A 25122-nucleotide genomic window follows, 5' to 3' on the forward strand; every position below is an offset into this window, starting at 1 on the left:
TGGTGGGAGGGGAGAGATGGGAAGCATCTATTGCGACACTTTTGTTGAGTATGAAGCAGCTGAAAAATCATAATTTAACCTTTTCTCCTGCACTGTAGATTTGTTTGTAATGCTTAATAGGTGCTTTGGCACATGTGTGCCCTATCCTGTGTTTGTGTGTGTGCTTGCCTGTGAAAGGTTTGATGGATGTTAATTGACAAAATGTTACTGGCAGCAATTACCATAAAAAACAATAATGCAATGATTGGATCAGAAAAACATGACAGATTCATTACCGCACACACACATTAGTCTGCATACACATACATACACACACTCACACAATGAGAAAATGTCCTTCAACCACTGAAACAATAAACAATCCGTGCTCTCTATTCCAATTTCTCACCGCCTGAGAGACAAATATAATTCATTCATTCATTATCAATTAATCTGTCGATTATTTTCATGATAAATAGATCGAACACTTAGTCCGTTAAAAGTCAAAAAGTTGAGACTTAAGAAGTTGGGACCAGCAGAATTTTTTTGCTAAAAAAAGGACTGAAACTATAATCAATTATCAAAATAGTGACTAATAATCGATTAGGTGTGTTGGAGCAGGGAAACATCTAAAACAAGGCAGGGGGTCTGGAGGACCAGGATTGCTAAACACTGTTTTTGAAGCTCTAGTCTAATTATTAGTTCAAGCCTTTACTTCACCTTTGCAGTGGCACCCACTGAGTTGGTTACTGTTAAATCTCTGGCAGAATCTAGGTTCATTTAAAAGTTAATGTTTGTATAGTGTGTGACTGCGTGACTACCTAATGGCCACCCACTACCCACTTCACATTTATCTGTCTGTCTGACTCTTTTGGGTTTATCCTTCGATCTCCTAGGCCTCAGATTTAGGGTGAAGTTCACTGTAGCAGAGAAGATGGCAGACACACAGGGTTGTTATCATCCCAAGGTCACACACATATACACGCACGCACGCACGCACGCACGCACGCACGCACGCACGCACAAACAAAGATAGGCCACCTCAGAAAAGGAAAATAACTACAATGGGCAATTTACCCAGAACAGGCAGGGATGATGGCCAGGGCACAGATGCATGCACACACAAACACACACACACACACGCATACACACAGCTGTGCCTCAGGGCCAAGGTTCTGGCAATGCATCATTACCCTCCCTTGGAGGTAATTCCATATCCCAGCATGCATTTCTCATGTGGAGAGGAAATTACCCCTGGGCCGTGCTGAGAGCCAATAGAGTGTGTCCTCCTATCTGTCTCTCTCTCTCTTCCTCCCTTTCTTTTTCTTTAAATCCCTTGCTCACCCTGTGACTGTGCCCCTCACGCCCTTGCTGTCCTCCCTCCCTTGGTCTCTCTCCGAGTCACCCAGTTACTAACCCATGCTTTTATCTTTCTTTATTTTTCTTTCATTGCCACTTGATTTTTTTTCTCTCCTTTGTCCCCTTTTTCTGTCTGATGTAGAACAGAGATTAATAACAAAGGACAAAAAAGGACTGACTGGCTCTCTCTACTCCTCTTGTTCCATCCCTCTGTCGTTCAGTCAAGCAGCTGTTCATGGTGAGGTTAAACGTCTGAGTCACCATTCTAAGAACCACCATTATCCCCCCAAAGGCGGAGACAAAACCATTTAAATTCTCTTTCCAAGTGTATCCTTCATTAACTTGCCTATCTGTTTCATTAACTGGGTCCATACACATTGCAGTACACGGACTGCCCAGAAATATAACACTGAGATTCACTATACTATACACAGGCATGACATGATTGCATTGTTTGAATCACCTTTCTACAGAGCTTGTCATGCAAGCTCATAAAAACATGTGAGAAATGTAGTACCACAGCTGTGTGCAATCCCTGGTTCTGGTTAAATCATTTGAAATTCAACTGCAAAAGGACAAAGGACAGAGCAACACAGACCATTTTTTTCAGCAAAAAAAATGTAAACAGTCGTGTAAGAATAGAAAACAGGACAGGTTTTTTTTTTATATTTTAAGATCCATGTTTTATTCTGTGTCATATTTGACTGATTATTTGTTTTTGTTGGGTTTCACATTACTTTATTTAGTTTTGCTAGATGGTTTCTAAGGTGATACTGAGTACTTTCAAAGAAATACTGCATTGGTTTTGCAATGCTGCAACATCTACATCTATTGATTTTACTTGTGTAAAATGTAATCATTCAATAATATGTAATTTCACTTTGCCAATAATGTAGCTGAGACATTCATGCCAATAAAGCTTATTTTAATCTTATTGTGTGGTTGCCAGAGTCACAGAGTAATGGTACAAGCAGAAGCAGCAGTTGTTTTACAGCAGTGGCAATAGTCTTGCACACTTTGTCTCTCTCCATGGTACTGAAACTTTCAAACCCAGTCAAGCATAGTGTCTGTCCATGGTGCTTAAGTATTTCAACTCTCCCTTGCTCTCTCTCTCTCTCTCTCTCTCTCTCACACACACACACACACACACACTTAATTTTTCCCAGATCAAGAATACTGTATTACACCATGGCCTAACTGCAGGCAAGGGTCCGATGCGAATTAATACGTTAAATATGCAATCTGTCACGTCATGTATACAAACCACATACCTAGCATTTGTGCGTTGGAGATCAGAATGGAGACATGACGACTTAAGTTAAAGACGGGTTAGTTTGCTAAGATAACCTATCGTTCTACGTTTGGACTACACAAACAGAAAAAACAAGATTTGTTTTTACTGTGATATTTAGATGCATCTCTACTGAAAATCACAAACAATATAGCCAACAGCAAGTAGTGATGGTGCGTTTTCTTACTAGCAACTTCCAGCTCCCTTGTGATCTCCCTCCAGGCAGCCGGCACCTTAGGTTTTTGTTGTAAGAGGAGACAGCATTATAACTCCTCAATTTAAACTCATGAATCAACCTTTCCGCATTCATGACACACTTCCAACATTAGTGACAGGAATGAAGTAGAAACAGGGTATGCAACTTCACTTGCAGCTTGTCAGGACACTCCAGCAGGAAATCAAGGTGATTTGTCGTTTATCAGCATGCAGTTAGGACACTGTGTTAAGTCCAGAATGTTTGACTTACCAGTTGACACAGCAGAGCAAAGAACTACACCGAGTAAACGCCAAAGAATCAGTTTCCAGTTTGCTCCCTAGAAATCCCTGGGTGCACCATACGGTAAACTGAGCACTGTTGATGTGAGTGGGTCTTACTCACTCTTTGAATATAATCCTATGGTCAAGACCTACCACATGTGCAGACACACAGGCTGCAAGTGCCTCAATTTCCATCTAAAGCAGGTATCTAGTGTGTAGAGTCATACATAAACCATATATATCCAACACAGAGCGCCGCGCTTACACAAACAGACAAGGGCTGCAAGAAGGGAATACATAAGCTCTGTTAAACTCTCATACACGTGTGTACATAATAAACATTGACAGGAGTGCCCAAGTGACAGCAAGAGTTATCACTGCATAATAATTTTCTCTTTCCGTGTTTCCGAAAACACACACAAAAACAATGACATGTCATTGTTCTTTAGATTGTCTGACACATAGGAATATGTTACACACACACACACATACACACACACACACACACACACACACATACGTACAGTCTCAATCTCCCTGTCTTTGACACAGCCTTGGACACACAAACACACAGACCCCATTCACAGACACACACCTACAGGGTCACCGCTGACCATTGCAGATTATCCATAAATAGAGCGATGTGTTCGGGCTGCGAGCCAAAAAACACTGTCAGTAAATACATAGCAGTGACAATGACATGTCACACCAGATCACATCACATCAAATCACAAGGTACTGTAAATAGCAATTCCATGTCAGCAGCTCCATTGTATTGAGCAAATAATGGGACACAGGGGGTAGTCCTTTTACCTTCACTTATACAATGTGTGTTTTACATCTATTGTTGTAGTGATTTGGCTTTAACTCTTGGATTGCTGACTATGATTTGCTTGAAATGGAAACCATCTTTAATCATAACAAAATAATTCTAACATCAAACATCGCTAACATTACAACCACTGTCACTGCGTTAATACATTTTGAATTTGTGGAGAAAATGTAAATGAGGGGAGTTTGAGTTATCTTATCTTCAAGTGCTGCTTCTACGTTTCAGACAGTTTGAGTATTTGATGAGATAAGTCAAGCACACCCCCTCAGTCGAAGCAATACTGTAGTCTGGTTTTTGATCACAATGTTATAACGTATTCTTCCTCTGAATCCCCATTTCTACACAAACTGCCAGTCCTCCTTCATGATGTTTTTCACTCTCTTTTTTGCTTCCTAATCTCCCAAGCTTTGTAACACGAACCTTTAGCCCACACCTCCTTGGTCCCTTACTCCCTGAGCTATTGTTCATCTCTCTATCCACCCTGTCCGTACTCACAGACCCCTAATATGCCTTGCATCGTTCCCCTCCTACTTTCTTATTCCTTCTTCGATCCCTCAAGGTACATCTCCCTTATTCCCTGAACAAATGTCTCTCTCTGCTTTCTTCCCTCACTTAACATTCTCCCAATCCCCTTTATTTGTTCCTTTTTCATTTCCTTCATTATTGGTTTTTGTCTTCCCTTCGTACCCTCCCTGCTTTTATTGGTTCTGTGGGTCTGTGCTCAACATTTTCCTCTTCATCTCACTCCCTACATTGTTTTTAATATCCAATTTAAGAAGGGAAACTCAGTGGGGGAGAGAATCTCTTTCACTAAGAGAGCGTAAAGGAAAAAAAAAATAAAACAATGAAGGGTAACACTTATCTACATTATGCTCTAACCCTCTCCTCACTTTTGCTCCATCTTTCTTCTATTCATTCACGTCCCTCCATCTTAATCTTGATCCGTCTAACATGCTCCATTTTTCCCCTCTATACCAAATTCCCCTCCTTCCTTCATTTGCCACCCTCTCCTCGGCATGTGCCTCCCTTCTTCCCTTCCTCCATCCTCTTCCGCAGCGTTCATTTGCCTCCCTCCTTTGAGCTTAATCTTCACCACCCTCCTCCCTCCCCTTATCTCCCTCTCCTCCTCCTCCTCTCCTTTCTTCACTCCCATCCATTAGCAGTTATTGAGTTTTCCCTTTGTGTCGCTGTCCTCACCTCTGCTCTATTGTGCTCGCTCGTCTGCAACAGTAATGGCCCCTACAGGTAACTGTGTTACTGGCTGCCATGCACACACATGAGCACACACATCATGCTCACACAGATACAGATGCATATAATACAGTAACAGACAGAAGTTAGGCATAGACTACGCTGATGAATTATAAAATAATACATAGTCTTCTCCTAAGTACACACCAGGCACTTACACAGGCAGTAACACACACAGACATAACCTCTGCCCTCACTCAGAGTGTTCCTTGTCTCTAATTGCTGCAAACTCATTTAGCACTTCATGTTAGCTCAGCTAGATCCAATTACAGCAAGAGAGAGAGTGAAGTTTGAGTAGGAGGCCATTTAACCTCACGGAAAAGACAAATGGATGATATGATATAAAGTAGAGTAATGTACGATATAGAAATCAAAATGTGATGATTTAAAAGCATTTTCATATACAGTACATCTGAGTTGCAATTAAGGCGACTTTAGAAACATGAAGGAAGAAAGCTGGTAAACTAAGTATATTGTTATACTAATATCTAGTTACACCATTTATACCACTATAAATGGTTAGAAGACAACAGGACTTAATGACAGGGAACTGATGGGAAATTGTACAAAATGCCAATTTTTACATAATGCTGCTTTAAGAACTTTTAGGTACATGTGTACATTGTGTTTTTGTTGTTGTGGTCAGAGCGTTTCAGTGATGCAGATGGTTTCGGACTGGGATGCAAAAATGTAGCATTGCTATGAAAATGTACTCATGGTGTACTTTAAAGTATGGCTGGCCTAAATTAATAAAAGTAAACAACATGCTGAGTCGAAAGCATTCTCACGCCATCAGGCTCCAGCTAGTACAGTCTGAATTTTTAAGTAGTAAGGAATAGCTGTAACTTTTAATTAAATAAGGTTTTATGGAATACAGCAGGGGGCATTCAACACACAAAAGAGCTCTCAAAATATTTGAACCGTTTACAAAACAGCTGCAATTCTTTAATAGAGGTAGACTAAGGTTTACTGTTTAAAATAAAATGCAACGGGAGGAAAAACAATGTCTTTCTGTTTGTGTGTGCATGCAGTATATGAAGCTTGAAGCAGTAAGGAAGACAAAGTAATCTCTTAAGTGTGCTTCTGTACGAGTAACTGTGTTAATGACTCCAATGGGCCAATAATAAACACTTTCTTGCAAGTACAGTAAAGATAATGGTTTGGGTATATGTTTAGAAACTAATTATACTTCCAAAAAACAGCCTCTACATTATCTGCATAAGCTCAGCTTTAAGTGTTAAAGTTGTAAGAAAAACTTAATTTGCTTTTTTTTTTAAATTGAAAATAGCATATAGCGATCCCCAAGTATTTGTCAGTTCTAGATGAAAATAAATGACAAAAGGTGTGTTGATCAGCTGTGTTTTCATAACTTCTATCAGTTGTTTACTTAAGATCAAGAATATATCGATAAGGTTTGGAAAAGAAGGATTCATATGTGTGTGATGTGATCTACTGTATATGCCCAACAGGCAGTGTTGGGGGTAACTTGTTACAAACTAATCTGTTATTTAGTTTATTTAGTTTTTTTTTTCCGTAACTGGAAAAAATTGCTGTCTTTTCCTTTCCTTTTGTTGCCGCAAAAATAAAATAAAATCCAAGTATTTGCACTGTTTCTGTCCTGCTGCTCAGCAGGTGGTAAATGGTAAATGGACTTGCATTTCTATAGCACTTTTCCAGTCTACCGACCACTCAAACCACTTTACATAAAGAGCTGTAAATGTTATATTGCGTCTATCATTCCTATTCTTAGGCTGCAGAGTTACAGATTATGGGCTGTAAAGAAGGCTACAAAATGATGGTAGAGTCAATACATTCAGAGGTACATGTACAGTTGGCTACGCGCCGTCTGACAATATAATGACATGTGCAACAAGTTGCAAAGGGGTTTTACTGTCATTTTTGGTAACGCTAAAGTACTCTGACACATTACTTTCTCAGCAGATAACGCAGTAACGTAACAAGTTACTTTTTAATGGCAGTAATCTTGTAACGTTATGTAACGTTACCGAAAACTGCCCACAGATACAGTATACTACATCAGTATTAGACTGATATTATCCATGTTCTCATGAAACAAAAACTTGATGAAACTAAATAGCAGTTACTGCACATGCAATGAAACATTTATTTAAATTCCGTAATTAGTAAAATAATGCAATTAACTATTTTTTCACCACCTTTGTTCAAGCAGATTAACGCAAAAGCAGTAAATATTCCAAAAGCCGTCGTCTATATTGCACAGTAATGAGAGGCCAAAAACAAAATTTGATCTCCACAGCTTTTTAAATAGATTAATGAATTTACTGGGTTATCCTTTAATGAGCATTACAATTTCAGGCTCTCTGATGTGCATAACACTGTATTTTTCCCTCTTTTTTCACAATATTGCCATGATCTTCTTCCTCTATCTGTTTGTGTAGATACTGCTCGCATGATGCTGCTATCCGTGAGGCTGTTCCTTATCTTGGTGACCTGTGCTCACCTCCTGCTTCTCCCATCCACCGCGTCTCTTTGAGAAACTTATTTCTACTTACTGTTTCAATTGTTTATATTGTTACCGTGTGACTAATGTACCTTTCTCACAAAACTGGCTGGTATATATATACACCTTACAGAAAAACAACATATATTACTGCTTTGACTCTTGCTGGATTCAGGAAGAGTTTTCTGTGTATACAAACATCACAGTGCAGACAACAAACTGCAAATAACAAAGGCTTCACAAATTTGGCGGAAGGGAAAAAAAGTTTTGCTTTTTACAAAGAGAAAAGGCAAAATGGTCTTCCGTGACTCTCAGTCACTGTGTTTATTATACGCAGCCAATAACAGAAAGAAAAAAAAAATCACATTCTGGGAATTCTGTTTCACTTGCAAATTAAATCCAACCTATAAATACTTTTTTCACTGAGTGAAAACTTTAGAGATGATTTGTGTTTGCGTGAAAAAGAAGGCAGTCAGTCAATCATATCACATTAAAGAAGGATGGACTGTACGTTTTTTTGAAGGTTGCACATGTCATTCGGTCATTCTTTCTCTTTTGTTTCAAATAATTCTCTCCAATCCTCTGCTCTTATTCTGTCATCTCTTTCTCTCTCACCCATTCTCTGTCCCTTGCTTGCTCTCCCTGTCTCCCTCTCCTGTGATTGACAGCTGCTGCTGAGACTTGATCCACGCACGTCTCAGTCCCACTTGCTCTGTAATTAAAGGAATTATACATCAAGGGTCCTGTGAAATACGTATATATAAATAAAGAGGGAAGAGTGAGCTTTTGCTTAATTACGAAGACAAGAGGATGGAAGTGATCACAGCGCAGTAGGACTCTCTTAAAACGCAGCATGACACTAAAGGAGGCGCAATGGAGCTTCTAAAGCAAACGGTGAGTGACTGGAGAAACATTGGCTTTTATTAGTTGTTCTTTCTTAACATGTTTGATTTATTATTTGGGTCCAACGGAGATGGCTCAGACAAAAATATGCAGAGTCGTCTGGCAAGAAAAGTTGAACCTGGTTTTTGTCATCATCTGCCAACGTACTGGGTAGGTCAGTCAGTGCGTATTCCTGGTAAATTATGTTGAAAGGTAAACATGGTAATTCTGCTGTTTGCCTCAAAACTGTCTAGACAGGAGATAAAAGTAATGCTGTTGACGTTAACTTTTGAGAGTTTTTAAATCCCTCCTTGTGGTATTATAAATACCTGTGCAGTGCAGTGTTTTTGTATCTGATAAGCCTTCAGACTTCAGAAATTATTAGCAAAACCAGCCTTCCTCGGTTATATTCCATCCTTACACTGGTGCCTAAAGCAACATGCCCCCATCAAGGCAGATCCTTGCATGTTTAGTGGTGGAGTGTGCTGGTTATAAAATCAACTACAATTCGTAACATCAAGAACACTAAGAAGCACTACGGATGCAGACTAATTTCATATTAATGTGGACGTTATCCAGACACTTTAAGCTACATATGTGCCACCTGAAAATCGTAAGACAATCCAAGTGCAAGCTGCAATCTGAGCACTGCAGCGTTCGGGCGCTATGTCATGTAACAACAAGAGAAAGCTGGCCTCTTCTGTTTGCATTTACTTCTGCTCAAAGCAACCACAGTTTACCAGTTTGACAAAGCTCTAGCCGAACGTGTCTGTATGCATCGGCATATTTATGACTCTTAGTCACCTCTTTTCTTCTCTCCTCGCCTATTTTTCGTCTAGTCTTTGTACAGTAGGAGCAACAGTTCACATTCCTCCACAAACACCAAGTTTGTTTACCAGTGTGGACATGGAAATGCTCTGCTAAGCTCCATATCATCCTTTTGAGTATTGACATTAATTATTTCCACCTGTGCATGTTGAGTATGCTCAGTGAGGACGCACATTTGTGTCATTCTCGCCAGGCGTTGTCACTTGCACTCGCATACTTGCATGGACCATTTTTCTGGCCTGTCAATGTGAGTCAGTGAAAAAAGTGAAAGTAAAAGAGATGAAGCTGTAATGCAGAGGTTGCAAGGGGTTGTTGGTCGTGGTGATAGTGAGGAGGCAACTTTTAGGAAGACAGGACCATGACTGGAGACTCTAGTGTCTTTGCAATCTTACCAAACCTAAATCCTCTCGCACACATGCATGTGGATCATTCGTCACATTTGTCCTTTCAAAGTGCCTTTAATCATCTTCTGCTCCATGATCTTGTGCACACTGTGGTCCAATGAACCCACACAAAACACACATACGGTACACAAATACACATTCATGGACACAAACACTCCTTTCATCCTACCTGGGGTCTTTCTGAATAGAGTCGATGGAAGGTGAACGCTGCAGGCTGCCTTCAGGTGGCAGGGCTGGTCCAGACTTGCTATAGGGTGATTCTACCACCGAGGGGCAGTACTGCAGGGTGCGGTAGGGGTCCGCCACATAGGGGTCTGAGCCATACAAGTCTCCACCTCCGCTTGAGGTGTAGCCTGGTCCCACTGTGGCATAGTTGTTGCTCCCACCACGGCTGTAGTTTCCTGTACCGGTGCTGTGACTTCCTGTGCGCTGCAAGGGGGCGGAGTCGACACCAGGGGAGGAGGGAGCTATGGCGGGAAAGTAGGGACAGAGGACATAACTTAGGACCTGGTCATGGACACGCTGGGTCAGGTCTACAGGGCGGAGGAGGGGGTTAAGGGAGAAGAGGAGGGTAGGAGAAGACAATAGGAGAGGCGAGGGGAGAAGGAAAGAATGAGAGAAAGGAAAGGAGAAAAGACAAGAAGAGAGGAGAGAAGCAAAAAGGCAGAAGAGATAAACAGGTTGTTGGGAGAAGACAACCATGTCTCCATATTGATGGATAAATATTGGCCACATGCCCAGGATTAACAACAAGGACCAATGTTCGACAGAGGGAAGGATTGAAGAGAGAGAAGAGAAAATCGACAAAAGTTGAGATGTGATGAAAGCTAAAATACAAAATACACAGAATTACCTATTATAAACCAACCACTATAAACAGTATTGACAATGTAGCACTGATACGACATTGTTTTCTGCATATACTAGTTGAAGCGGTATGATTTTTCTCATAACAATAAAGACAAACATGATTGAATTGTTCAACCTAATTAATTTTTAAAAGTAGATTTACTTTAGTTAACAGAAATGAGACCAACTTAGCAAAAGTACTGTAAGTACTGTAATTAAGTAAAATCATATTTTAATACCAAGTGCTGCATAGGATATATAAACAGCATACATATAAAACAATATACATCACAATAAATCCCCCAAAATAATTTCAAAAATTACAGCCCCGTCAGCAGGAGAGCAAGTCAGTAAAGATGTTTTTTTTAAAGCCATTCACAGTCTCAGCAGATCTAACCAAGGGGGGTGACTGAGCCCCGACAGCAAAGGCAAAATCACCCTTTGATATGCAAAGAGGCCATAGGTGGTCTAGAGGTAGAATAGGGATGCAAAAGCTGAGAAATGTATGGAGAAGTAGTTGTTTTCCTAGGTGAACTACAGTAGCCTAATAAAAAATTCCCTTTGGCAAATGTTTCCATAACACGGAGGATCTGTAAACAGCGTTACCTTGTCACTCAAATGAGTCATTAGCCTGCCATGTAATAAAAAAATGCAAACTAAGCGAATTTGCGGACAGCTAGAGGATGATTGCAGAAACTTTTTCCACAGAATGAGACAGCTGCCTGGTGAGCAATAAGGACGAAAAAAATACATAATAAAAAACAAAAAATAAAACAGCAAGCTATCTCTCTTTAGAGTGAGATGGAAATTGAATTGGGATTTGCTCTGCGATGCAAGCAGCCTGCAGGGGCACAGTAGCTGTCACCTTTCCTCCCCGTCGTGTTGGAACGGCAGATCGGTGATATATCAAGGTGTTAATGTGAGTCTGGGGGGCTCGTTTCTGTGGTTGTAAAAACACTGAGACAGACGGTGTGGGGGGGGTCCATCTCATCTGTCATTACGACCAAGGGGTGTGTACAAAGAAACACACGCGTACACACATGCAAAAACACCATAAATGTGTTCTTCAGGGATTGTGTGATAAATCACAGAACCTTGAAATCAATGTGGCCGTGTGGTTGACTCGGGCATTAACAGAGGCTAATGCGCCTCCTCTTACAGAGAATTAGCCTTTAAAACGTGTTTGGATGGGAATTGGAGCACAAGCTACAACACGTGAACACACTCAACATATACAAATGGGCCAGGACACAGGCATTCCCATCCATCTCAGACGACCCGTACAAGTGAGAATAGATATAAACACACACATTTACACATTATATAAGCCCCAGTATCCACATAAACACTGTATTAACAAAGGAATGGAGGGTTGTGTGAATGTGAGTGTGTGTCCCAAGGTTGAGTGTCTCATCGTTATGTGACCAACAAACTTGCTCTTTAGTACTGTCTTGAGTGGTGGCATTTACTTGACCTTCACAACCCTCTTATCTGTTTCCTTTTCACCCTTTCTTGCTTACACATGCATACACATAGACACACACACACACACATACACACACACACACACACACACACACACACACACACACACACACACACACACACACACACACACACACACACACAAATGTCTGATCTGCCCCATGAATTTTGTACATGAGACAGATTAAACCAATCCTCAACAATCATTTTCTAAAGCTCTTATTTAAATTCTTCGCACCAAATCTGGTAAACTCCATTAGTCGACCCACCAGAGGCACAAGGAGCCTTTCGGATGATGTAACTACATTAGCATATTTTTATTTCCTCTAAAATCAGGTTAACAAAAATCCTTTGCTAGCAAGACAGTGAAAAATCCCAACTTTCAGACTTTGCCATGCAATGCCCATGAGGCTAAAGGCTGTGTGAGCTCCTCAACTGATGCCCCAAATTTGACAAAGATCCAAAGAATTAGGCAGGGAAAAAGAAACAGTGAGAGAGCCTGAGAAAAAAAAAGAGAGAAACAGCTAAGAGACAAGGGATGGAGCTGCGGTTTAGAAAAGAGCCAAACGAGAGGGCAGAGGGAGGAAACAAGAGGCAACGGAGTTAGCGACAGTACAGAGGCTATAGGAGGGTAATGAAGCAGAGTTACTCCCATCAGAAGCAAATCCCAGGCTTTTCTGTACTTTGAATGGTGTCTGTACTATGCCTGTCTTTCTGAATGTCTCATTAGTAGCCCTGGCTTTAGGCCTAACACCACCAGTGTCAGTGTGCACTCATCGAGAGACTTGACACCCGAATAGGACCAACCCCAGAGCCCGAGACGTGATGGGAGAGGGGGGAAAGAATAGGGAGGGAAAACACACACAACAAAATTGGCCTGTCATTTTATTTTCATAGCCTGTGCCCACTGACAAGGGATGTCCTTGTGTACAATTTGAAAAAGGGAAAAGAGAAAGAATTGATAGAGTTGGGAGATATCAAAAAGACAGAGAAATCCCCCAAAATGTCATGCCAATTCACTGTGTTAGCCCGTCCTTTTGTTTTCACATTCTGTTACTTTGTATTCAGCTTCCCCACGCCTCTTTATGCATTCCATTTTCTTCTTCACTCAATCTTTCTGTCTGCTCTCCCTCTCTTCTTCCCCAACCTTAAGTAAATGGAGTGCTGCTGAATTTATCATTTGCTCTGGTAATGGTGTGTTCTGACTGATGACTTGACCTTTGGGGCCAGTATTGCCTGGCAAAAAATCAGTGTGTGGGCGCCTGCTTATGCATGCATGTGTGTCTTTGTATTCCTGTCCTTGTGAGAACTGCTCGGGTTTTAGACTTTCTGGAGAAAATGGGCATTTTTGACCAGTCTTAAAAGACATTGTGTCAGTTAAAAGTTTTATATTAAAAGTTAAGCATGTAATTGGAAGTTCAGGTTTAGATTTGGGGTTATGGAATAAAATAGAGCTGCAGAAATGAATTTATCAATCAATAGGTTGTCAACTGTTAAATGAATCACCAACTATTTTTATGATGGTTTGAGTAATGTGCAGTGATTCAAGCTTCTTAAGTAGGAATATTATTCAGTTTCTTTACTCCACTATGACAAAAACCTGAATATCTTTGGGTTGTGGACAACAATTCAGGACATCATTTGGGGTTTTGAGAATCACTTATTCAACATTTGTCACTATTTTCTGACATTTTCTAGACCAAACAACTAATTTATTAATTGAGAAAATAATCAATAAATTAATAGACAATAAAAATAATTGTTAGTTGCAGTAAAACATTAAAAACAAGGCTCTCTCAAGTATAGTAAGACAAATATGCATGTGTGTGAGAGGGTGTGTCTTTTATGAATTTGCTAAAGACCCAGCATGAGGCTCAGTCACTGTGCTGTTTCATGAACAAATAATGAAATGTGCCTTGTGTGTGCAAACACACACACACACACACACACACACACACACACACACACACACATGCACGCGCCACTAACACCTCTCACACCTAACGCTCTGGCGGCGTGAAATTGTGCTTGGGAGGAAATAAAAGGGGCGGGTGTGCCTTTGTATTCCCTCGCTTCGGCGTAGAGTAAACAAATCGCGGCTGTGCTCCTGCTGGCAGATTAGCGACGGGAAGGGAAACTCTATTAGTCATTTGACACAGTGATACCTCCGCAATTAGCCATCCGGCTGAGGGGCTGGCTAGCTCAGAGTGGGGCTGACTTTTTCTTTGGGCTGTTGAGACGAGGGAGCCCTCGCTGAATGTACAAGAGATGGAAGAAAACGGGAGGAGGGAGGGAGAGAGAGATAGGGAGTGAGAAAAAAAAAAAACTAGAGGGAGATCAAACCAATCCTCAGAGCTTTTCCATGTCCATCCTCCCTCCTCGTTCTTTCATCTCTGCCTCCATTTCTTTCAACCCTACTCTGTCTCTGTCACTCTCTTTTTCTCCATCACTCCCTTGCCCTTTTCTCCTTTCTTTACTTCTTTCTTTCCCCCTCTAGATCTGTCCCTCCCTGTCTATACCTCCATCCATCTTTTTTCTCAGCCATCTCTTCTAAAACCTTCCCTGCCCTCCCTTTTCTGCTGTACTTCATTCCCTCTCTGGTTCAATTTTTTTTGTGTCACCCTCCCTCCATCACCCATTCATTTCATGTTTTTCTCTCGCTTTCTTCCCTAACACCCTTCTGTCTCACTATCTCTCTCCCTCTATTGTGGTTGTAGTAGACTATGTGATCAGAGCTGAGGACATGTCCTTTCTCTCGACACGCTTCAGCGCTCAGCACGATTACACAAAACCCCTCAGTACAGTCTCTATCTCGCTCGCATACGCGCACTGGCATAGACACACACGAGCACCAAAACATGGATTTGCTAAATATGCAAGTGATTGACGTGGACTAAACATGTGTGCATGTGACATGTCTTTTTCTAATACTTTAAGGTCATGCAACTGCATTCACACTCACACTTCAACCTTGCCTACAGCAGCAACGGACGGAGCCACATGTGCACACACACACAAACATGCACGCGCACACAGACACACACAAACAAACTGCTTGGACGTGGAGGAGAGTGAGGATTAGTTTCTCCCTCTGTTTATCCCTGGGAGAGCCTCCTGGCCAACACACAGCTCTTGATGTTCCTGAGCTGGAAGCACTGGAGGCCACGCATGCACACACATTTAGACACACACACACACACACACACACACACACACACACACACACACACACACACACACACGCACACACGCACACACACACGCACACACAAACAAATGCCCTGCTTTGCACTTTCAGTATCAAGTATACAGCGTTTTACAGTGTGGGAGCTGTAGGACACTTGTCTCTATGAGTCAAGGTGCCATGTCTTTCTCCAAGGGTTCCACTCAGACACAGCAGGGGCTCCAGGCCAGTGGCTGCAGTTAAATGTTCATGCAGAAGGACAATTGTGAAAGTCATAAAAAAGATTAACTTCTCATCATTCCAACTGGAGGGCTATCCATTTATATAAGCTGCTACAAGGGAAACACTCCTGTATGGCATGTGCAGCATGTACACATGTATGGCAGAAAAATTCTAATAAAATAAACACTGTAGTTTGAAGAGGTTTGTAGGTTGGCCTTAGTTGTTTTTCCTCTGTATAATGCCTTAAACAATTATTTCAGCTAATTACAATAACAATTTAATATCTTTTTTCTATCGACTTGTGTTTCTTTCGTATCGTGTCTCAATGTCTTTATATGTCTAATGTATGTAACACCTGGTATTGTCTTGTTGTTACAAGGTGTTATACAAGTAAACTTGTCTTAGTTTGCCTTGTCTTACACTAGCATAATGTTGCTGTTGCTAAGAAGATGTGCCTGTTAGCATCTGCATCAGATTTTTAATTTCACAAGGTTGGATTTTATATGACAACATTTGATTAATTTATGGCACAAAAATGCACAAGGCAAAATCTTTTTTGTTCTTTTTTGCATATTTACAAATATCTGAGAATTTGAGGAATGATAAGACACTACGAATCGTACGGATATTTGAGGCTCATAGTTACTACACAAAGGGTCACAGTTATTGGGAAAATGGCTCACAGCAAGGATTCAAACCCGACAGCTGCGGCCTTTTGTATTAAGTTTGCATTGCATCCTCTGTGTTTATATGGGTTTCCGCCAGATGCTCCTTTCTCCTCCCACAGTCCAAAGACATGCAGGTGAGACGGACTGGACACTCTTTATCACCCTGGTGTAATGTAAATTGCCTCTACTGCATGTACACTGCCTCTCGCCCACTGGGTGCTGAAATAAGCTGCAGCCCCCCACAACCCTGGATAAGATAAGTGGGTCAGCAAATGGATGGATAACACACACTTAACATGAACATGACTTACTAACGTAGCACAGTTGAGTTTGATTCAGTCGAAATAATGTAGTGACATTGAAACTGAGAAAAGAGGCTAAACAGTGCTTTGCGAACCCTCCCACAGAGGGATTGTAGATGTTAACAATATCACACCATTGTGAGGCCAGATCATTTATATGTATTTATGGTGTGATAAGGAACAAAAAGGGGACAAAGAGCAAACACAGAGGTAATAACCAATGTAAATAAAACGATAAACTGTGAATCAATGAATGAATAAAACATGTTTTAAACAGAGGATATGAACGGTTCTTTTCTTATGATGAAGACAGTCAATGCTGCTTTTGTGCTGACTTCAAATTTATCTATGATCTTGGAGGACAAAAACAAATGAATGCTTCTTTCTGTGGTTATGAATTCATTACTGCTGATGAAACAGAGAATATGCTAATCATGTAAACTGAGATAGCATGGGACACAAGTAGAATTGGTTTATGTCTGTATGTTCCTGTGCTTGCTTTATGCATGTGTTTGCCGTGTATCATCAACAGTGTAAGTGGTGTGTGTGTAACAGGGTGGTGCAGGGTGAGCAGCACCAACTTGACTTAAACCTACATTTAAGAAGTGCCATATGTTTTTCGCAAGGGAAAGAATTTATGCTGATCTGTGGACTAAGTCAGATGCTTTGAGCTGGTAATTAAAGCTTTCTGAGGCTTCAGCAAAAACTCACTGTAAATACTGTACAAGTTTAAGCCGCAATATAAATCACCTGGATTCAACTTATAAATTGAGTTGTTGTCCACTTAGTTGAATAATACTGTAGGTCACGGTTTTATGGCCTGTCACAGTTAAGTTCATCTGTTAGAAAACAGACTACAGCAGAGAAAAATCCTCTTAAAATGTAGAGAAATAACTCATTTTTTGCTGTCCTTTCTTCCTCTCCTTTCTCCTTAGTCCCCTCTCCTTACTTTCCAGCATTTTCACAATTTTTAACATCAAACTTACCCGCAACTTAATCAGCATTTGACAATGTCTGTCATTGCAGAGCTGGCAGCAGCATGACACTCATAAACCGGGCTTGACTGTTTTCACACAGGAGTTAACATCACTTTATAAGTAAGTGTAAATTCACAACTCCTTCTTTACTGGTATTCAAAAGACAGTAGGTTCATTAAAAGACCAGCAGGATCAGGGGCCAAGCTGAAATTGATCCTGGCCAAACAAACCTAATCTAACCTGGCGACAGACCGAGCCTGATGAGTGACACATAAGAGTAACAGGGGAGATGCTTCAGCCAAAAGGTCTAACGACGCTGCAGTACTTTAGTTTACTGCACTGAGGTTTTGTCAGATGCTAATTGATAAAGAACTGGTGATTCAGGTCTACTGAGACTGCTACATTTCCAAAGCTACGTGTTAAATAAGTCTGCCCTTTTATCACCCACACATTGGCAATGATTGGTGCAAAACACTGTAATTCCATTGAGCATTATTACTTTGTAATACTGTACAGTGATATCATGATATATACATTTTATTTTATGGCACCATATTGAAGCAAATATTATGTTAAGGCATGTGGCTAAAAGCTAGAGAAGATGTGTACCTACAGTATGTTGCAGACATATGGGTATGCATTTTAAAAATTGCAAATAATGTCCACAACTTTAGGTCCCTAAATGCACACACTGCCAGAGTGACTTTAATGAATATTATAAACCACATTTTGGCACAGCAAGACATGTGCCAGATGAAGGTGAGCCTTTTCAATTCCCTCAGTCCTTTTCAAGGATCTGTCACCTTTTCTATTTAAGAGGTGCACTGAACTTTTCCTGCCTCCTGGTCAGAGGATGCACGGTAACGTCACCCTCTCTCAAGTCCTCTCAGTCTTTATCCATCCCGCTCTGCTCTCTTGGGCTTGTTTTCTCTCTCTCATCTCTCTCCTCCATCACTCTCTCTGTTCTGTCCCCCTCATTAGGATGTCAGATCTCATTACAGAAGGAACACAGCAGATTTAAAGGGGAAAGCAGATTGGTTCAATGGTTTGATGCAAAGCCTGCTTCATATTTCTTTCTCTCCCTCCTACTGTGCACGCATACCATATGTGTGCACATTCTCACTGGCGGAAGGGACCAGTGCTGTAGAGCAGCAACTTCAAGCAACAATAATCTCACTATGGTTTCAAGTAACATCGTAACACACACACACACATGCACATGCGCACGCACACACACACACATGCTAATGTAACAGAGTTGATCCTTTGTCCTGGGAACTGCATGAATTTATTTGCAGAAACCTCATCAAATACGTTTGTGTTCACATTGTTTGTGAACACCACAGCATTCATCCTATTTATCCAAAAATGGACAGGACAAAATACACACTACATGAGTAGAACAAGGCTCTCGAGACTGAGGCAGAGGCTGCACTGCATCATCCCAAAAGTATGTGAAACCTGAAGATTATGGCAAGAATATTTACAGACATGTAGATAGCCCAACTAAAATCCCATGAGGTTATATTCAAATACACCTGGTTTACCGACAGTAAACAGTACTTTAGAGATGAGGCTCTTAATTTGCTTAGCTTTTTGGAGTGGATGCAGAATAAAGAACTGTCCATGGTGCTGTCTGGTTTGCAGGTGATAAGACATAAACTTTTGAACAAAACCACAGGACTGAGCAGAGTAGTGTCTCTGTAGTGACAGAAAATATGATGTAAAACGCTTGTCAAGCATGATACAAAATGCAAATTCCCAAGTGGCTCTGTATTATTGGTTATCTGAATGCTCTGTTAATGGCTGAGAAAATAAAACCTTGTTCCTTACTATGTGTGGTTTATTGATTAATGATTGTTGAAGAATTTGTGTCCGTGTCCTCCAAAGATACTGGAGGGAACAATGTTAAGCTACATAATACCCCTTATCAACAGCAGTAGTTCAACCTGGCTACTAGAGGCACCTGACAAATAGCCATGGCACTGAATCTACCCATTCTCGCTGTCGCCACCTGAGCTACGTGTAGCTCTGATGATAGGCTATTAAAGAGAAAAAGTGCCACATCCATTCAGAGCTGCTGTTATTCCGTGGTTAGAGTCATTAATACAGTCCAAGATAGCTTTCATTGAATAAGGAGGAAAGGTACAGAGGCAAAAATTTAAGAGCAGAGGCAGGAGGGGAGGAAAAAATGGGTGAAAACACGGAGGGACGGTCAGAGGAAAGGAGGAAGGAAGACAAGAGAAAAAGGGCACGGAAGAAGGTGAAAGTGTTAAAGCAAAAGATTTCACTGATGTGCTCTGTAGGCTGAATTAATACAGACTATGATGAGATAAAGGAGAAAGAAATAATAGTAAAAGGAGGGTAGAAATACTCATAAAAATTGAAGGAACATAATAAAAAGCAGGAGACAGAGGTCACTAAAGAGAATGGAGAGAGCAAGACAGAAAGACTGTAAAAAAAGTATAGCGACAAACTGGTGAATAAAAAATTCACAACATTCTTTTGTGGAAAAATAAACAAATGTGTAAACCACATCCTGAGGCTTTTTATCGCTGTGATTCCTCTTCGCACCAGAATGCGTGTGTATGCATCTGTGCATTAGAGACACTGTGACCATGCAGGAATAATCGCTTGAAATAGGCCACATTAACCTGCAGTCCTCAGGGGCGCTGGCCTGGTTTAATCCAAGAATGAAACACTGCCGAGCCACTGCCTGCACACACGCATAGCGCTTGAAACACGCAGACACACACTCATACTTGCACATTAATACTGTGCCTTGTGTGAATGTGCGAACGTGCTGGGCAGATAGGAAAGAAAAGGATGAAGAGGGTGAGACAGCAGACAGTAACTGACGAAGGGTTTGTGCATGTGAGAGAGAGGTTTGAGCAGATACAGACACACACACACACAGGTGGAGCAGATGTTCAGTAACAACTTATTTTTAGGTTTCCCTCAGTTGTATTTAGAAGTGGTGACAATGATGTTAATCTACAGTAACACTCAGACCAACAATGAACGTGGAAGTGAACTGAGCTGTGACAGACAGACAGAGAGACAGGTTAACCAACTGACGGTGTCCCAAACTGGATCTGACTGAATTGGCAAGTGTGTTGTCAAACTGCTGTCAACTGCGCTGCAAGAAAATGCCAGCAGCCTTCCCAAGACTTCAGGTCTTTTTGTTTATTGATGTTCTTTCTAGATGGAGGGGAGCAGACACAAGTCCCTCAAAAATTAAGGTAAAAATACAACTGCAGGCGATGGTGTACTGAGGGTAGATGATTGAGCCAAAGAAAACGCAGCACAGTTTGATTAATTTGGCTGTTAACCAGACATTTTGCCTCACCAAACTTACCAAATTTGATTAAATTAGCCTAGACCCCACTATATGTCTGATTAACTTGCTTTTTAATCATGTCCTGTTTGCTCCCTATTTGTTTCCTCCTGTCTCTAATTCCTAAACTGGATCAGGAAACAGCCACTGTAAAAAAAAATATATATATAAAACAGTGCATGTACAATTATAGTCCCTTAAATTGCTTTTGTTGTATCATGTGGCTCCTCTTCATGGTTAAGTGTCCAGTTAAGTAACGTGGTAGCCCACGCTCTCAATGAATACTGTGAGCTTCATTTGACTGCAAGTGCCTTGTTGTTAAATTGGTCTTGAATTAGCCTGAAACTGTGCACCGCATATAGACCCACTGACTACAGCTTTGCACATTTTTGGAGTGAAATAACCACACAAATGTCTCTGTTCTCTCTCCACTGAAGGAATGACTTATAGCATTAATTACATTGATCTATGCCAGCTTAATGAACCAATAATGTGAGGCTGCCATCGCCAAGAAAAGGCACAATGACATAATTAATGACTTAACCGCTCACGATGTCAGCACAGCCCTTATCAGTTCACTATGTGCTATCACTCTGTGCATTATGAATCCTTATTAGACAACCCTTTTATTCACTGCACATACTACTCACGTGCCTTTAAAACATGCTGCGCTAAGGCCAAGCTTTAATTCAACGCCCCAGTGACTTCAAGGTGTGGTTCAGCTTTGGTGTGTTGATTTACCACGGTAGTTACATGGGCTGAGCACAGTAGGGGTAAAATTGCGCATGGAGTGGAAAAGGTTCATTCTGATATACTGTGATGGAGAATTTAGCTCAGACAACATGAGACAATCTATTAAAATAATGTTTCATAGGAGAAGCGTATTGTAAACCTCAAGCGTTGCAATTAAATGTACATGGTCTAATCCACAGTCTATTGATTTTTGTAGCTGCAGTGCAAATTTCCTTTGTGAGTTTTCTTATACCCATCTATTGAAACTACAAATACAAGGCACAGTAAATTATAGATAACAGTGGATCCTCTCTGTACACTTCTGAGGCGCATTTATTTAATTAATTCCTGCATACAAAGACAATCCTATCGCTGTTCGCACTGAGCAGAATTTCACCGACAGTAATCAAAGCGATATCCCACAAGAAAAAGAGCAAACCCAATGACCCCCTAACTCTGAAATGTGCTTCAAAAGCTATACTTTACGCTTAAAGGCAATTCTCGCTCCTTTCAAGTGAGTCAAACTGATCAACTCAAACGCTGGTCTGGAGTGGCATATTTGCTGCTATGATTCTGACCCAAATGCTAATGATAGCTATTAAGGCTAGGCTGGTTAATGACATAGAGGGAGCAGTGAACGTGCCGTGACCGACTTGGGTGTTTTCATGTGGGTATGATACGGTAATGGGATTAACATGGCGTACCTAAACCCACATTGAGATAAGCTCAATGAGGCCCCATTAAAAATACATTGCTGGCAACAATGGAGTTACGGAGGGAGCGTGTGAGAATGAGTGTGTCTGGCTGTGTGAGTTTGATAGAAAATGTGTCCTACTGTGCTTTATTCCCAACTGGAAAAGAAAAACAAAACACGCAGAATTTGAACTTTCTAATACAACAAAAGGGAAGGCAATGGTCTTTTCAATACTACTTACTCTTTATGTATTTTTTCCATTTCTTCCTGGGTTGGGAGCAATTGTTGAACATGGGAAAGTGGGACTGACTACACAGCACAAAGAAGGACCATTAACCAAAACACGAAGTGGGTTGTAACTTTCAACTCGTGTGGGAAAAATAGTCCTGATGAGTGTTGCTGTTACATACCGGGCACTGGGTGAGCAGTGGTGTAAGAAGTATTCAGAGCCTTTATTTAAGTAAAACTTTGAAAATACTCCACTACAAGTACAAGTCATGTATTCAAAACTTTACTTAAACAAAAGTAGGTATGTGTTATCAGCCAAATGTAGTTAAAGTACTAATTGTGCAGTGAAATGTCAGTTGTTGTTATCATATACAATGTTTTTGGAATAATATTACTTACTGCACAACCAACAGGGTTGGAAAATGTGTAATCTGAAAACTAACTTGTAACTTTAAGTAGTGGAGTAAATATTTATACACTATTTGCCTTTCAGATGCAGTGGAGCAGAAGAAAAGTAAAGTTATTAAGTTGCATAAAAATGGAAATACCAAAGTACAATAAAAAAACAAGTACTTGAATTTGTTCTTAAGGGCAGTACTTGTGTAACTGTACTGAATTAGAATCCCCTACTGCAGGTAAGTGAGCACCAAGCAAAATGGGGTGAATGTATGGGCTGGGACTGACTGACAAAATAAAACCGGACTTATACGTGATATAAACTTAGCTCCTAGTGAACACCTCATTTGCCTTCTCCTCTAAGTTTGTACCAGCTCCATTATTAAGTTTATCAATAAACTTGTCTGTCTGCAGCGTCTGCAAAGGATCTTTGCCTCAGCTGATATATATTAATATATAAAAGTCGTAACATGCATTTTAAGTTGAAGCATGTTAAAAATAGAATTAAAATGAACACATAATGCAGTCTCATGAGTGAACAGACATTAGACAACAAAACTGCATAGCTGTAATTGATAACATAAATGCAGGGAGGGCTTTACCAGTGTTGTTGCGATAAGGACCTGTGTCCGGCCCCTGGCTCTGACTGAGGCTCCTCATAGGGCCCTTGTTGTGGTAGACACGCTCTTCATAGATGGGATCTATGTGATGCTCTGGGGACCCCAATGGCCGAAGGGGCTCCTGACTGTGCTGACTACTGTAGGAGCCACGAGAGCCTGGAGAAAAAAGAGAGTGAAAAAAAAAGATGTAAGAGGAGAGGTTGAAGAGAGAGGACAGAATATGGGACAAGTATAGTACATGAGGAAAGGAAGGGTGGCGCAGAGGGGTTGAACGGATGGGTTTTAAGGAGGTAAGGAAAAATAAAGATGCGTTGCAATTTCAGAAAGTGGAAAGGGAAGGCGGTCATGAGAACCACAGAGGATGGCGAGCAAAACAAGATACACAAAGGGTTTGAAAGAAAGAGAGGGAAATAAGGATAAATAAATGTGGCAGGAGATGACTGGGTATCCAAGAGAGACAAGAGAAAAGAAAAAAGAAAGGTGTGGAGCTGATGGCTGAAAGGTGGCAACAGTGAAGAGGAATACAACACTCACTCAACAAAAAGCACTCCTCTGTTTTTAGATCTGTCCATTTTCACCCTGGACTTTTATGTGTTTTTGCTGATGTTCCAGAGCACCAAATGACAGAAATCACAGCACGCTATTTGTATAGTTGACAGATAAGGGTGATGGTGTGTATGTTTGTATGAGTGGCAGGCGAAGTGGTAAGTTCGGGATGCACCAAATCAGAAGTAGAAAAGAATGACTGCAAAACAGAAAGAGAAACATGTATAGCAACACATGAGATAGAGAGAGAGAGAGAGAGAGAGCGAGACAGAGAGAGAGAGGGATGCCTCCCTATTTCATTTTTTTAATCTCCACGGAACACACTGCCAGTCGTCAGCTATAAAATAATGAGATGCAGTGTCCCCCCTCTTGCTCTGTGTTTGGCAGGAGTCCCACAGACACGGGGGCAAGGAAGACATTGACAGCAGGCATTTGTTCATTACACCACAGAACAAATGTAAAGGCCTCTCTCTAAAAACACAGAGAGCAAAATTTAAATCGGGAATGAGAAGAAAAGGGTGAGGTTCTGGGAATATGAAGAAGAGTCAGCAGGGCTTGGGGGACACGGATGAGGATAAAGTGAAAAGACGTGCACATACTCATATATACACACAGACTTAGAAAGCCACGAGTGACTGAGAGAAAAAGAGACGGTCCAGTGGAGCTAACGTCGTATCATATCGCATTAGCTCTCAGTCGATGGCAAGTCGCGTGCCAAGGATTTTCCAGTGGATGAAGGGGGACGAGTGCAGTACTTCGACACTGTGAATCAAACATCCGTGTGTATCCATCATCAATTGAACGCAGTCAAAACTCCACAACTCGTCAGATCATATCAGAAATCGATGCATGTGAGGCCATCGCAGTAGGATCAAGTGCATACATATATTTATTTATTGAATAACTGTCCTATAAAGCAAGAAGTCAAAAAGAGTATTTTAAAGACAAATTGTAGTAACTACTCAAACAGAAATACAAAAGAGGAGTCTGTTATTACTCTAAACCTCCATTATTGAACAGGCTGCAGGGTAGGGTGGAACAAGTGCCTCTGGGGATGAACAGAAGCACTTTCTCTACCAGTCACAAGCATGACTGTG

At 41.0% G+C, this 25122-nt stretch overlaps 1 protein-coding gene across 3 annotated transcripts in view; it reads right to left on the reverse strand.

Moving 5' to 3' along the window:
* The window catches only part of ctnnd2a (catenin (cadherin-associated protein), delta 2a), a 256428-nt gene that overhangs the window by 100737 nt on the left and 130569 nt on the right, over nt 1–25122 (reverse strand). For all 3 annotated transcript variants that reach the window (XM_084340351.1, XM_084340349.1, XM_084340350.1), the window contains exons 11-12: nt 23462–23635; nt 9955–10252 (exon numbers count right to left, since the gene is read on the reverse strand). In XM_084340351.1, the coding sequence (XP_084196477.1) occupies nt 9955–10252; nt 23462–23635 (472 nt within the window). The remainder of the gene's footprint in view (nt 1–9954; nt 10253–23461; nt 23636–25122) is intronic.

This window comes from Pagrus pagrus (genome assembly GCF_965226575.1).
Source record: "Pagrus pagrus genome assembly, chromosome: 20".
NCBI classification, from domain to species: Eukaryota; Metazoa; Chordata; class Actinopteri; order Spariformes; family Sparidae; genus Pagrus; species Pagrus pagrus.